The following is a 15,969-nucleotide window of genomic DNA, read 5'->3' on the forward strand; positions in this document are numbered from 1 at the left end:
ATGAGGACAAGTGACACGTTTAATCAAGACTGAATTTGTACTAAAAATACGAAACGCAGAAGAAAGGACATTTGCTCGACTCGTTCGTTTGGGAAAACTGACGTCAGGTCTGCCTTCCATGTTAAATACGGAATCCTACAAAAATAATTAACATTTAAATGACATTTTAGGGCCTATTTGCTACTTATTTGATCTATTTGCAAATGTTTTCAAGCATTTTTTTACGCGTTAGTCTCGGGACATGGACATTTACCTATAAAAAAATGATTATTCAGGGCTTTTAATCCAGTTCTTCTAATCCATTTATTTAAAAAAATCTAAATATTATATCTAAAATGGTCCGGCCCACATGAAATCGAGTTAACCTTAACGTGGCCCGTGAACCAACCCGAGTCTGACACCCTTGGTCTAGACCACATGTGTCAAAGTGGCGGCTCGGGGGCCAAATCTGGCCCGCCGCATCATTTTGTGTGGCCCGAGAAAGTAAATCATGAGTGCCGACTTTCTGTTTTAGGATCAAATAAAAATGAAAAGTATAGATGTATATTAAATTTCCTGATTTTCCCCTCTTTTAAATCAATAATTGCAATTTTTTAATCAAATTTTTCTGTGTTTTTAGTTCAAAAATCATTTTCTAAAATCTAAAATTATATTAAAAAAATCTAAAATAAACATTGTTATAGATCTATAAAAAACTGAATATTCAGGGCTTTTAATCCAGTTCTTTTAATGGTCCGGCCAACGTGAAATCAAGTTGACGTTAAAGCAGCCCCTGAACCAACCCGAGTCTGACACCCCTGTTGTACGGCATGACCTAGCAAACCAATCTGTCGCTGTAGTCACAGCGCATCAAATAGTTTGCCGACAACGAGAAAACCCTTCGACTTCGCTCCGCCATTGCGATCGCCAACAAAATATTGAACTTTACCACGGCAGCGAGCGCGTTGTTGATTTAGGGAATGCCAAAATTCAAGGGCACGTAGGAAGCTTAACATATCTGGAGGCAGAACCGTACGTGCCAAAGCTTTGATTGATATGGTTTGCAGCCCTCCTGGTAACAGCGCACTTGGGAGGGGTCTTGTTAATCTACTGTAATTTTGTCTCATGAGCCACGCTGAAAGATTTCGGCCAGCGCGGCAGTCTAAAAATATCAAAGCGCGTTCCAGAGCCGCCGAATTGAAATCCGGCGCATCGCCATTTTGTTGCATTGGTGATTGCGCCACAGCTGTAGCCTTATGAAAAGGGACAGCTCTCTCACTTGCAAGCTCGCGAGTCAAGTTGAGTGAAAGAGCAATCTGCACACCCTGACCCGACTCCTTGTCAAAGCCAAGCTGTGCGATGCCTCGGGATAGCCGCGTGGTCATGTGAGCGAGACGCGACCTATTTCCTCCCACAACCCCGTGGGAGACGTTGGCATCGGGGTCTTCACGCAACTCCCACCCTCTCCCCACGTCACTTCGGGAGTCTATGGCGTGAACTGTCCCATTTCATTTTTTTCCCATCATCACTCGAGGCAACGTTGGACGCCATTAAGATCGGAATTCTTAGCATACGGCACGTGTCAAAGTGGCGGCCCGGGGGCCAAATCTGGCCCGCCGCATCATTTTGTGTGGCCCGGGAAAGTAAATCATGAGTGCCGACTTTCTGTTTTAGAATCAAATTAAAATGGAGTACAGACGCTCCCTTACTTACGAACATTCGAGTTACGAACAACGGTACATACGAACATGTCTGCAAATTGCGTTTATGTCGAAAAATGTTCGTAAGTTCGATTTTTTTCTTCTTCGGCGTAGTGCTTCTTTCCGCCGCTAATACCGATGCCTGGCGCTGTGAGCTCAGCTCACCCAGCATCCACCTTCTTCTGCCCACTTCGTTGCAGTGCGTAAATTGCGTAAGTGCGTGATGTATCTCCAGTGCGCAAAGAACCTTTTTCATTTTTATCATGAAATATCTCGTGCACCCATTATTCAATATTGTTGGTGAAAAGCAAAAGGCTTCTAGTGAGGGAGGTGCAAGGAAGAGGCAAGCCATTTCATTTGAAACAAGTGGTAATAATAACGAAGCTTGATGCGCGTGAGAGTGGTGAGCGTTGCACGGGCATTGAATCGTTCGACCGTCAGTACCATTTATAAACAGAAAGATGGAGCAGCAGGACCCAAATATTGAACGTTGCACAAAGTTTGCAAATCAATTGGATGATGCCATACAGTGCTACCGCATCATTTATGATGGAAAAAAAGAAGAAAACTGTGCAATCGTCGTTAGATCGCTTCTTTCGGCCAGTTTCTAATACATAAATCTCTCTTTCTCTCTCTCTCTATACAGTACTGTACATATTCTCTCCATTTTATTAAATGTTTTTTTCAGTACTAACCAATGTGTGTTACTTATACAAGCCTTAAACATACAAATGCACTTATATCAACCTTCAATATACTTATATAGGCCTTAAACATAAATTATAATACAAAATATAGCACTGAATCAACTTACAAACAAATTCAACTTATGAACAATCGCTCGGAACCTAACTCGTTCGTAAGTAGGGGAGCGTCTGTATAGATGTATATTAAATATCCTGATTTCCCCCTTTTAAATCAATAATTGTAATTTTTTAATATTTTTTTCTGTGTTTTTAGTTCAAAAATCATTTTGTAGAATCTAAAAATATATAAAAAAGCTACAATAAACATTGTTTTAGATCTATTAAAAACTGAATATTCAGGGCTTTTAATCCAGTTCTTTTAATCCATTCATTTAAAAAAAAATCTAAATATCATATCTAAAATGGTCCGGCCCACGTGTATGTTTAAGCTGGTGTATGTTTTGCCATGCCTGGTATAAAAACAGTGCGTCCTTTGTGTGTGTAAAATACAGAAATAGCACTCGTTATTGACACTGCGGCTAAAAATACGATGCGCCGTATAGTCGTGAAAATACGGTACTCTATTTTATATGTTTGGCCCACTCGCATATGTCAAAATAAAGGCTTATTTCGGCAGTGTTTGTGTTGGAACAATTTCCTACACGTCCTAACTATTTTTTTCAGGTAGATGATGACATCTAGTATAGAGCGTTTCAAGACTCCTATTTAGTCTGTTCTCCATTTTACGGTTATTACTGTAAAAAATGTCTCTGCTGGGAATAAAACTCCACAAAAAGTGCAACGTGAACACATAAGCGTCTTCCAAAGAAAACTAGAAATTGTCTCAGAAGAGCTGTTGAGCGTCCTCAGTCCTCCCTCATCTTCCTCGATCAACATCACGGCTGTGAGAGGTTGATTATGCGGTCGACACGCACTCCCCGCCTCCGCTTTTAACGGCCCGCCATTGCCGTCGGAACAGAAAGGGGAGCGACATCAGGGCGGCGTTGCCCCGAGCCCCCGTCTCGGGGTCAAGGCCGTCAGTTCGAATTTCCATTCAGTCGTACGGCGCTTTAGCCTCGATCCCACTTGATTCAATTTTGCGCGAGACTTTTCACAGGTCGTTAATGAGTCCGTGTACAGTCAAATTTTTCCACATTAGCGCTGCTCAGGAGACCTCCGCCAAGGCCAAGTCGTTCCTATTAAGTGAACTCGTTCGAATGTGCGGACACCGTATTTTCTCGCATATAAGCCACATTTGTAACAAAAAAAATGATGACTGAAACAAGGGTATGGCTTATATGCGCACAAGACTTACTGCATTGCTATGCTCTTTTTCGTCAGTAGATGTCGGCAAATTAACATTTTCTATGTGTTGGTTATTTTCTGTTTTGCAGTAAGAAAACAACCATTACTGGATGAATTAATTTCTTATGATAATGACCCTAATAATGTGCTTTTGATTCATACAGTATCGGAGAAATACCATGTACGATGATTTTTATTAAAATTTTACCTTAAAAAATACACATTTGTACTCCCTATTAAAACCATGAATATGGAGGTGAAAATTGTGAAACAGGGGTGGCTTATACGAGAGAAATCGTAAAATTCAACAATTTTAAGGGTGTGGCTTGTACGCGGGGGCGGCTTACATGCGAGTAAATACGCTAAATTGCATTTTTGGAGAAACCAAGAACAAACACACGTTAAATGGAGCACTACAGGCTAAATTAATACCTAAATATAGATTTTTTTTTTAAATAACAGACCCGCAACAACAATCAAAATTGTACCGTATTTTTCAAAGTAAGACATTTGTACTCCCCATTAAAACCATGAATGTGGAGGTGAAAATTGTGAATCAACGCGTGGCTTATACGCGAGAAATTGTAAAATTCAACGATTTTAAGGGTACGGCTTATATGCGAGAAAATATGGTATTAGACAAAAATTCCAAATTTGTACTCCCTATTAAAACCATGAATATGGCGGTAAAAATTGTGAATCAGGGGGTGTCGTATACGAGAGAAATCGTAAAATTCAACAATTTTAGGGCCATTTTAAGGGTGTGGCTTGTACGCGGGGGCGGCTTACATGCGAGTAAATACGCTAAATTGCATTTTTGGAGAAACCAAGAACAAACATGCGTTAAATGGAGCACAACAGGCTAAATTAATACCTAAATCTAGGTTTTTTATAAAATAACAGACCCGCAACAACACTCAAAATTGTACCATATTTTTCAAAGTAAGACATTTGTACTCCCTATTAAAACCATGAATGTGGAGGTGAAAATTGTGAATCAAGGGTTGGCTTATACGTGAGAAATTGTAAAATTCAACCATTTTTAGGCAATTTAAGGGTCAAAATGATACCCAGGTGTGGCTTACATGTGAGTAAATACGCTAAATTGCATTTTTTGGAGAAACCATGAACAAACATACGTTAAATGGAGCACAACAGGCTAAATTAATACCTAAATATAGATTTTTTTTAAATAACACACGTGAGAAATTGTAAAATTCAACCATTTTTAGGCAATTTAAGGGTCCAAATGATATGCAGGGGAGGCTTATATGCGAGAAAAAACGCTACATTTCATGGAAATAAAACGTTTTTTCCATCTTTTCCAGATCCAGCCACCATGGAACATTTCCCAAGAAAAATGATGGCCGCCCACTAAAATTCCAAAATTGCTTTTGGTCCAAGTGCAACAAAGAGGCTTCAGAAGACCCACCCCCCCAAAAAATCGACACTGATGGAGAGACGGAGGAGAGTGAGGATAAGGACAACAAATTAGATCAGGGAGATCTTTGGGAAAAAACAACTGTGGAGTCATCAGGAAAATTAGGAAAAAGTCCCTGCTAGGCTATTTCCGGGGTAGCTCCAAGAGCGAAAAATTGTCCACCCATTGACGGCAGCCAGAAAAAACAAAAACAAAGCCTCCACCTGGAGCCCTGAGAACTGAAATCATGATCAGGTGTTTAAGATTCCCGTCCTGGCCCTTGTTTCCGCTTGCCCTCATCAGCTTGTTCTCCAGAGTGAGGGTGCTGGAATTCGGCGGGGCGCCCGGCCAATGGGCTCGCTACGGGCGCTGGGAGGCCGGCTCGGTGGGCGAGTTGAGCTTCAGCCTCAAGAGCAACATCAGCAAAGCTCTCGTCCTCTACCTGGACGACGGCGGCAACTGCGACTTCCTGGAGCTGCTGATCGTCGGCGGGCGCCTCCAGCTCCGCTTCGCCATCCACTGCGCCGAGCCGGCCGTCCTGCACACGGAGACGCGGGTGAGCGACGACCGTTGGCACATGGTCCTGCTCACCCGCAACTACCGAGAGACCCTCCTGATGGTTGACGGCGAGACCAAAGTAGCGGAGGTCAAGTCCAAACGCAAGGAAATGGCAGTGGTCAGCGACTTGTTCGTGGGCGGGATACCGCCCGACGTGCGCCTCTCGGCGCTGACCTCCAGCACGGTCAAGTACGAACCCCTCTTCATGGGTTTGATCTCCAACCTGAAGGTCGGGGAAACGCCCCCGACCCTGCTGAACAGCCAGGGGATCCAGAGCGACCTGGAGTACCTGTGCGCCAAACAGAACCCGTGCTTTAACGGAGGTATCTGCTCCATCCAGTTCGGAGAGGTTCACTGCGACTGCACCCATACCCGCTTCCGGGGGAAGTACTGCAAAGAAGGTAAGGGGCCGACCTATTCGGGAATTCGCGTTTCTCACGCTGAATATCGTATTTTCTCGCATTAACGGAAAAAAATGTTAACTGAATCAAGGGTACGGCTTATATGCGCACAAATTAGACTTCACATGCAAGAAACTGCAAGGTGACATCTTGCAGTTTGAAACGCCGATTGGGTAATAACTAGCGGAAGTACTGCAAAGAAGGTAAGGGGCCGACCTATTCGGGAATTCGCGTTTCTCACGCTGAATACCGTATTTTCTCGCATTAACGAACAAAAAATGTTAACTGAATCAAGGGTACGGCTTATATGCGCACAAATTAGACTTGACATGCAAGAAACTGCAAGGTGACGTCTTGCAGTTTGCAACGCCGATTGGCTAACAACTAGCGGAAGTACTGCAAAGAAGGTAAGGGGCCGACCTATTGGGGAATTTGCGTTTCTCACGCTAAATACCGTATTTTTTCGCATTAACCAAAAAAACTGTTAACTGAATCAAGGGTACGGCTTATATGCGCACAAATTAGACTTGACATGCAAGAAACTGCAAGATGATGTCTTGCAGTTTGCAACGCCGATTGGCTAATAACTAGCAAATGCCAAGCGACAACAGGGGTTCATTGTTTTCTTTCGGCGCACCTTTTGTAGCCGGAGAATGTTTAAGAAATGCAAATGAATATTTTAGTTCTTAAAAATTCCTGTCGCGCAGCATGTTCGTTTAATTTTTTTGTCCTTCTTTTTGGTAAAAAAATTAATCAAAAATATGGTGTAATGGATATTAATTACATACAAACTAATGTTGCATTCATTTTGCATTACTTCAAAATAAATCTTGGTTAGTACTTTTGGAAACATAACTTTTTTTATTAATTAGTTGTCAAGTTAACTATTATAGTCATTTTGTAAAATTGACATCTTTTTGAAAATGTTCTTGATTTTTTGGTAAAATATATATTTTTTTGCCAAAAAACTCAACAAACTTGTTTTTGTTGTTTAAATTATTTTAAAATAAACAGATTACAAAGGAAACATTTTCCCCCCAAAGTTTTGGGTGATTAAAAACAAAAACAATGCGTGGGGCAATAAATATTGAACAACTTTTCTCAACTTTTCACTCATTTCTCTTGCAATGAATCTTCCTTAATGACAGAAATGTCAATTTAATTTGAGCAAGGACCATATGTACCATATTTTCTCGCATATAAGCCGTATTTGTAACTTTAAAAAAATGATGACTGAACCAAGGGTACGGCTTATATGCGCACAAATTAGACTAGACATGCAAGAAACTGCAAGATGACAAAGACGAAGTGCCATAATGCAAGAGAATGCAATGAATGTAAGGCACTTTTAAGGGTACGGCTTATACGCCAAAGCGGTCAATATTCGAGAAAATACGGTAAATGTCCGACTTTAGCGTTTTTGCTAGCGTCACAAAATGGGCGAAGGTAGTTTTATGTATCAAGGCACCCGGGAAGGTATACCCATAAACGAGTTTATGCGTGTTCCTGAAGGATCTTGATGAAAAATGATGGTCCATCCTCCTAGCTGCTGGCAATCTTTTCTTGGCTTTTCCAAGGTATCCCGCACAGAGGTCACGCTTGATTAATTTCCTCGTTTTCAGGCATTTGTGATGGCGTACAAGGTTAAACTCTGGTTCAAACCATCGAGGGCCCAGAGGAACGGGTTCCCCTTTTGATCGGGGTGTCTTTTGTTGAGTGGTTTAAAGAGATGCGGCGGGATGAGTCTGGGTGCGTAGTTGGTGGGTTTTAGATTCCTCAAACATTGTTGCCTTTCTTTGCTTTGCAGGCTTTTTTGTCTCTTTCGCTGCTTCCGCCGCCTTCATGTGCTTCTGTGCTGTCAGCTCACGTCAAACTCTGTTATATTTGAGCATTCCTCCTTCCTCTCTTTTCTGACACATCCCATTTCCATATCTGGCGTGCTTGTGCCTCTGCTGCGTATTCGACTATCTCCCCTTCTCTCAAGGCAATCTAGGCTCTCCATCTCTTCTCCACTACCCAACAAGACTCTCTTTCACCCCCACTTTGCTCCGCTTATCTCGATTCTAGCTTTGACCACCCTCAGCGACTGTTTGTTTTGCTCTGACAAAGTTCAGGAATCAGTTTTGCGCTTGGAAACTCGTTTGGAAAGTGGGGGAAAATATCAAAGCTGTTCCACAGTTTTTGTCCAGTCGTGTAACGTCATTACCGGACATTTCGTCGAAAGACGTTTGGTCCCCGGACGTTTGGTCCCCGGACGTTTGGTCCCCGGACGTTTGGTCCCCGGACGTTTGGTCCCCGGACGTTTGGTCCCCGGACGTTTGGTCCCCGGACGTTTGGTCCCCGGACGTTTGGTCCCCGGACGTTTGGTCCCCGGACGTTTGGTCCCCGGACGTTTGGTCCTCCCCGGACGTTTGGTCCTCCCCGGACGTTTGGTCCTCCCCGGACGTTTGGTCGAGCGGACGTTTGGTAGAACGGACGGGCCGTCGACCGGACATTTGGTCGCTGGGTTCGCTCGCTGTCAAATTATTAGTGTCAACTATGGAGAAGATATGTCTGCCCCCCTCCAGACCAACAGGGGGCAGAAAAAAACCCAATCAGACTCACCTCACTTCCTGCCTGAGGTCATAGGTTATGAACCAGGATATAAACTCAGTAGTCCAGCCTTGAAAGGCAAGACAGGCAACAAAGGAACCAGAAATACCCTTCAGACCCGATCACACGCAACTGGTTTTCAACCTAACCCTTTCAACAACCAGCTAACCCTTTCAACAACCAGCTAACCCTTTCAACAACCAGCTAACCCTTTCAACACCAGCTAACCCTTTCAACAACCAGCTAATCCTTTCAACAATAACAGCTAATCCTTTCAATAATAACAGCTAACCCTTTCAGCAAAAGCTAATCTGTTCAGAAACAGCAAATTCTTTCCTCTCACTGGAAAACTTCAATAAAATTGTAAACTGGAAGGATTTGAGTTGTTCCTGCTGTGAAAACATCGGGGGCCCCGGGGCAAAATTTGAAGAAAGTAGAGAAGAACTTGACAATGAGAGAGAGAGAGTCCGTTCTACCAAACGTCCGGTCGACCAAACGTCCGGGGACCAAACATCCGGGGACCAAACATCTTTCGCCGAAACGTCCGAGTGCCGTGTAACATGACAAGGAAAATTTGTAGAATTCAAAATCACACGGTGCACATGAATATGGAGGTGAAATTGTGAATCAGGGGGCGTCTTACATGAGAAATCATAAAATTCAATGATTTTGAAGGCAATTTTAAGGGTACGGCTTATACGCGGAGGCGGCTTATATGGGAGAAAATACGGTAAATTTGACCTAAATGTTCCAACTTGAATTCTGTTTGTTTTAATCTTCTTGGAATCATTTTTGAAGGACTTTGACTCCAGGTTGAATAGTTGAAATCATAAATCATTAACATCAAAATCCAAAAAATGGTGACCCCTGTTTTTTTAACCTAATTTTATTAAATAATTCTTTCACTTTCTTTGATAGTCATAGGCATCAGATCCATTTTAATTATAGCACCTATCATTTTTTGGGGGGAAGCTAATGAGTTCAATCAACAGAAATAAACAATAGTCGCATTTTAGGTGTTCAGTTTTTCCTCAAAATTGTTATTTTCCAGGTTTTCCATTATCAGGAATACAGACGCTCCCCTACTTACGAACATTCGAGTTACGAACAACGGTACATACGAACATGTCTGCAAATTGCGTTTATGTCGAAAAATGTTCGTAAGTTCGCTTTTGTATTGCGCGCCTTTTTCCGAGTAGTGCTTCTTTCCGCCGCTAATACCGACGCCTGGCGCTGTGACAGCTCAGCTCACCCAGCATCTACCTTCTTCGTTGCGATGGGGAAGTGCGTGAATGTATCTCCAGTGTGCAAAGAACCTTTTTCATTTTTATCATAAAATATCTCGTGCATCCATTGTTCAATATGGTTGGTGAAAAGCGAAAGGCTTCTATTGAGGGAGGTGCAAGGAAGAGGCAAGCCATTTCATTTGAAATGAGTGGCAATAATAACGAAGCTTGATGCGCGTTGCACGGGAATACAACTTGAATAGTTCGACCGTCAGTACCATTTATAAACAAAGATCAAGCAGCAGGACCCAAATATTGAACGTTGCACAAAGTTTGCAAATCAATTGAATGATGCCATACAGTGCTACCGCATCATTTATGATGAAAAAAAGAAAACTGCAATCGTCATTAGATAGATTCTTTCGGCCAGTTTCTTGTAAATCTCTCTCTATTGTATGTATACAGTACTGTATGTATTCTATCCATTTTATTAAATGTTTTTTCAGCACAAACCAATGCGTGTTACTTATACAAGCCTTAAACATACAAATGCACTTATATAAACCTTCAATATACTTATATAGGCCTTAAACATAAATTATAATACAAAATATAGCACTGAGCAACTTACAAACAAATTCAACTTATGAACAATCGCTCGGAACCTAACTCGTTTGTAAGTAGGGGAGCGTCTGTATTTCTATATTTTTTCTCGGGCTTTAGTTCTACCTTTTATGACTATATAGCGCGGCAAAAATGATGTCACCGCCGGCTAGCCGCGGCCGTCTGTCCGCCTGCGCCGTGTCAGATTGCTGCGTGGTGGCTGGAAGCTAAATTGAGAGCAGAATACCAATGCAGAGGCCCGATCACCGCAGGAAACATTTGTCCTTCTCAAACGTGGTTGGAGAGCGGCGAGACGTCCATTTGCGCCGTCTTAATTTATCTTCCGAGCTTTTCTTTGCTCGGCGGTGGTGAATTGGGTCATTACGGCGGGCCGGCGTATTTATCCCCACGTGGCCGAGGCGCCGACGGCAGGTTTTGTAGACGTCACCCGGGGTCTGAATCTTGAAAGTCTTTCTCCCGCACGTATTTCACATGCTGGTCATGGTTATCCGCGAGACGTTATCGGCGTTCCCTGCCGTGTGTGAGAATAAGAGTACGGGAGAGCTGTAAATGCTTCCCAAAACGCGGGTTTAGTGGAGCGAGACGGTGGCTTTCGGTTGTGATCGGTGGGCCGGCGACGTTGACGGATCGCGGCGGAGGGGCAAACGGCGAATGATACGGGAAGGAGAGTCGGATAGCTTGGTGATAATTGCGAAACAAATGGCTGGACTGGGTGTGGAGGGGGAATTGATGGTCGTCCATAGCTCATGTTGTTTCTCTCTAATTCTTTCTCATTTCTGTCGATATTAAAAATGAATTGAATAATCGGTAATGGTATGGTTAAGATGTAGTGTCGAGCAGGGGTGTGGAAACTTTCAGAAAAATCAACGCATCATGAAATGCATTGGGATCTCGTCGTTCCCCGAATCAAAGCTAATCACAGATGTTTTTATTCAATCAGTGGGATTCTCAAAGTGACAGGACCGCCTATGGCGTTAATTCGCCGCCAGTCACCAAATTACAAAGGAAATGTGGAGCGACTGCCAAAGCACCTCCTGCTTGTGTTGCTGTCAATCAAAACGGCGCACTGATTTTTTTTTCTTTCGGTGATTAGGAATGCCGCGGCACCCACTTCATTTTTTCGAAACAGCCTAAAACATTTATATAAGACAGCAAAGTGAATTTTAGGAGTGTCTTTAACAGTTTATATGAGATTAATTCACTATGGGGGCGGGGGGGCGACAAGAGAAAAAAATGACATTTTAAGTCATGGCATATTTGATATTTAAAAGTAGATTTGTTCACGCATTTTCAATTGTTTTTATTTTGTTTGTCTCAGAACAACGACTGCATTTTGCACCGGGGTGAAAACCGCACATTCAATGAATGGCCTATCTTAAAGTTGGTTTCATATATGAGGCGCACGGATTATAAAACAGTAGTAGTACGTAGTAGTGGTGGTGGTGGTGGTGGTGGTAGTAGTAGTAGTAGTAGAAGGAGAAGATTGTCTTTTACATCCACAAGATGGCGCTGTAATAGTAGTAGTAGTAGTAGTAGCAGAGTAGTAGTGTTTTACATCCACTACATGGAGCTGTAGTAGTGTTATATATCCACTACATGGAGCTGTATCAGTAGTAGTAGTGTTATACATCCACTACACAGAGCTGTTGTTTTGTAGTAGTAGTAGTGTTATACATCCACTATATGGAGCTGTAGTAGTAGTAGTGTTATACATCCACTATATGGAGCTGTAGTAGTAGTAGTAGTAGTGTTATACATCCACTATATGGAGCTGTAGTAGTAGTAGTAGTAGTGTTATACATCCACTATATGGAGCTGTAGTAGTAGTAGTAGTAGTAGTGTTATACATCCACTATATGGAGCTGTAGTAGTAGTAGTAGTAGTGTTATACATCCACTATATGGAGCTGTAGTAGTAGTAGTGTTATACATCCACTATATGGCGCTGTAGTAGTAGTAGTGTTATACATCCACTATATGGAGCTGTAGTAGTAGTAGTGTTATACATCCACTATATGGAGCTGTAGTAGTAGTAGTAGTGTTATACATCCACTATATGGAGCCTTAGTAGTAGTAGTAGTGTTATACATCCACTATATGGAGATGTAGTAGTCGTAATAATAGTAATAGTAAGTGGTTGTGTTATAAAATAACTAGATGCACCTGTAGTAGTAGTAATAGTAAGTGGTTGTGTTATAAAAGAATTAGATGCACCTGTAGTAGTAGTAGTAGTAGTAGTAGTAGTAGTAGTAGTAGTAGTAATGATAGTAGTAGTAATAATAGTAGTAGTAAATGGTTGTTATAAATCAACCTGATGCAACTGTAATAGTTTTAAGTAGTTGTGTTATAAAGCAATTAGACTTTGCTGTAAATATTGTAGTAATAATAGTAGTAGTAAGTAGTTGTGTTATAAATCAACTAGCTTCAGCTGTAGTAGTAGTAAGTGGTTGTGTTATAAATCAACGAGATGCAGCTGTAATAGTTGTAAGTGGTTGTGTTATAAAGCAACTAGATGCCACTGTAGTTGTTGTAGTCCTTATAAAGGGTGATTTTGGATGTGTGTGTGTGTGTATGTTAAGATTCTCTCGCTACGTTTTTCCAAACCTTGTAACATAGAGAGTTGAAATTTTTTGATGGTGGCCAGAAACAGCTGTCGGACCCTAATAGACGAGTGATTGCATTTCTTCACCTTCTCTAAGTGTGTAAGCACAATCTTTTATTTGTTAAACACCCCTTTTTCAAAAGAGAATTTTTTTAATAGCGCAATAATTGTCTTTTGGTTCTAAACAAGCAGGTGGGACCGGCAAATGACCCCAAAATCAATAACAAATGACTCAAAATTTACAGAGTGACCTTCGTACCCTAAAATGACAAGAAAGTGACCTTAAATTTACTAATTCCCTGCCATTGACAATAATGGCAGTCCAATTCACTGGCTGTGGAATTTTGTCTTCCAGTGCCATGGACGGTTAGTTAAGGTAACTTTATTTGGGCCGAAAATAAACTGGCATGGTCCACATGAGCTCTAGTTGGCATGAATGTGGCCCACTAACCAATCTGGGTTTGCTTTGGTGTACAGTATGTGGGTTGTTTAAAACTAAATTTGGGAACGACCCATGTTTTCTAAAGTATTTTTTCGGAAAGCTGTACTGAGAAGGACACTCTGTCCGCTAAAGATGACACTGGTCAGCCATTATCTATTTCTTCCCCCGCAGTATGTCCAGGCTTGATGCCAGGGGGTCCAATTGGGAGGGGGAGGTCACCCCGGATGCCGGGAATTACACGATTTCGCCGTCAATGCCGTTGACGCGGAAACACGGTTAATCTTGTTATGGCGGGGTCTCCGTGCCAAGTATTTTGTTTTTGTTATTCTCCATTCTTTCCGATGGACGCTGCGAATTAACAAGCGATAACTCGCTCGGCGCCATTTTTTTTGGGGGGGGGGGTAGCCATTGTTTTAATCAACTCTGGTCGCGGCAAAGTCATGGAAAGTTGCTAAATATCTCGAGACATTTCCGGAAAAGTTCGGTCGCACATTAAAATTGGGAGCGGAGACGACAGATTCTCACAGTGGCGGGCCGTCGGGGCCTTCAAGGCCTTCTCTGCTGGCCTAAGAAATATCTGAATCATATATTATATTTTGTCCATCAATACTTATTAAATAATTCCAAATTGTCTGTTAGCTTCCTTTCATTGCTTTCCCCCCTGTTTGCACTGCTTCCAGATGTGTGTTTTCATATTGAAGCATTTAACCAATCACATTTGAGCCATTATTTGTTGCCAGGGTCAGAAATCTGCCTCAAGGCCTTCACAATCAGTTCTGCGGGCTCTGCTGCATGAAACAAGCTGTGGGATAGACTGGCCAACTGGCTAAATAATTATTTGTTCATGTCACGCCATGTGGCCAAACTGGCTTTACAATTGTTTGTTAAGATCGTGGAATGTAAGATAGGCTAACTAGCTGGCTTTGCAATTGTTTGTTCGCATCGCGAAATGTAAGCTAGGCTGGCTAACAGGGTTTGCAGTTGTTTGCTTGTATTGTGCGATGTGGCCAACTGGCTTAATAATTGTTTGTTCGAATCGCGTGATGTAAGATAGGCTGCAGCAGTTTGTGTGAGCTATAAAAATATCGTTTGCATACAACTTAGCCCTGCTAATGTCTAACCATATCAGCCTAAAGTTTTGTTTACATAAACTTTGTCCTACATCGCTGTCTTAGAAATAGTAAGGTGTTTTCCTATATAAAGACTGACCCACTGTTCATTTGGAGAGATAGTTGCAAGGACAACAGACTGTGTGGTTCACAGCTGTTAGAGCTCTCTCCCCATTGTGCAGTCTGGTAATAAACCTATTTCCTTTTAAATTGATCTCACTCTTTCTTAACCTGCTCTTGAAGTTGTATTTTCAGATCTATCACAAGCGTCGATAAGACTGTTGCTTTAACCAATCAAATTTCGAGTTGGCAACACCACAATGTATTGTCGCAGGCGTAGGGATACGTCATTGCTTTGTCGCAGGCGTAGTGATACATCATCACTTTCACCCACTATGATTAGCTACCAAACTGTATCTGGAGCTAGCTGCACAAGCAAATATATTGTGTTGATTTAAAGCCATTTTCTAGACGGACTATGCCAGAAATACGAGTATTTGTATTTAATCAATAAATGCTGTTTTTGGCTGGATTTGACCCCATTTTCGGGCAATGTTTGCCGGTACGCCATTGACGTTCATTGCTGTCTTTTCCCAGTTGTAATGTCTGAAAAGCTCCAGTATTTGTATTTAATCATTACATTCTGCTAGGAAGTGGATTTTACCCCATTTTTATGCATTGATTTATTGATTATTTTTTATGTGTCGCAGCTGTAGCTGCAGTAGAGGTTTTATAGCCATAAAATAGTTTTTGAGGGTTGGATTGATTCGTTAAAGGCGCTACGAGAAAATGCACAGACCGCTACTGGATTCTCATAAATGATTGGTTCTGCCGTTCACAGGTGAGATCGGGGGTGAAAATTCAACATTGTGTAGCCCTCCCATTTCATTTCCATGTAAAGGAAAAATGGCATCATTTCATTTCCGCCGCGGTTGGAGCTTCCGTAAGCCGCCGCGGCTGACTATCACGCTCCGGAGCAATAACTAAAAAAGACTGCTGCGTGATGAAATCGCTCTACAACCGACCCTCTTATTACCCTTCAAGTGAGGAATACAGGGAAGGAGTGGATTATCTTCCCTGGTGGTCTTCGAGCGGTTTCATCCCGCATGCCGAGTCGACGCCTTTGTGCAATATTTAGCGAGGAGCGCTGATTGACGGCGGTTGTCGTCACGCCGCAGTTATCGTATGAATAAAGCCCGTCTCGTTGGCTTCTCCTGAAAAATAATTCAATGTTTACGTTACCGAAACGGGTGAAAATGATTGATTCTACATACAAACATTTGTCCTAGATACAAATAGAACAAGGAAATGTTGTAACACATGCTA

General features: G+C 42.1%; 1 protein-coding gene across 11 annotated transcripts in view; it reads left to right on the forward strand.

Moving 5' to 3' along the window:
- Positions 1 to 15,969, forward strand: part of nrxn2b (neurexin 2b) — a 390,097-nt gene that overhangs the window by 35,845 nt on the left and 338,283 nt on the right. For all 11 annotated transcript variants that reach the window (XM_077589547.1, XM_077589542.1, XM_077589551.1 and 8 more), the window contains exon 2: positions 4,999 to 6,049. In XM_077589547.1, coding sequence (XP_077445673.1) covers positions 5,338 to 6,049 — 712 coding nt within the window. In that variant the 5' untranslated portion in view covers positions 4,999 to 5,337. The remainder of the gene's footprint in view (positions 1 to 4,998; positions 6,050 to 15,969) is intronic.

This window comes from Stigmatopora argus, chromosome 20 (assembly GCF_051989625.1).
Source record: "Stigmatopora argus isolate UIUO_Sarg chromosome 20, RoL_Sarg_1.0, whole genome shotgun sequence".
Lineage (NCBI taxonomy): Eukaryota > Metazoa > Chordata > Actinopteri > Syngnathiformes > Syngnathidae > Stigmatopora > Stigmatopora argus.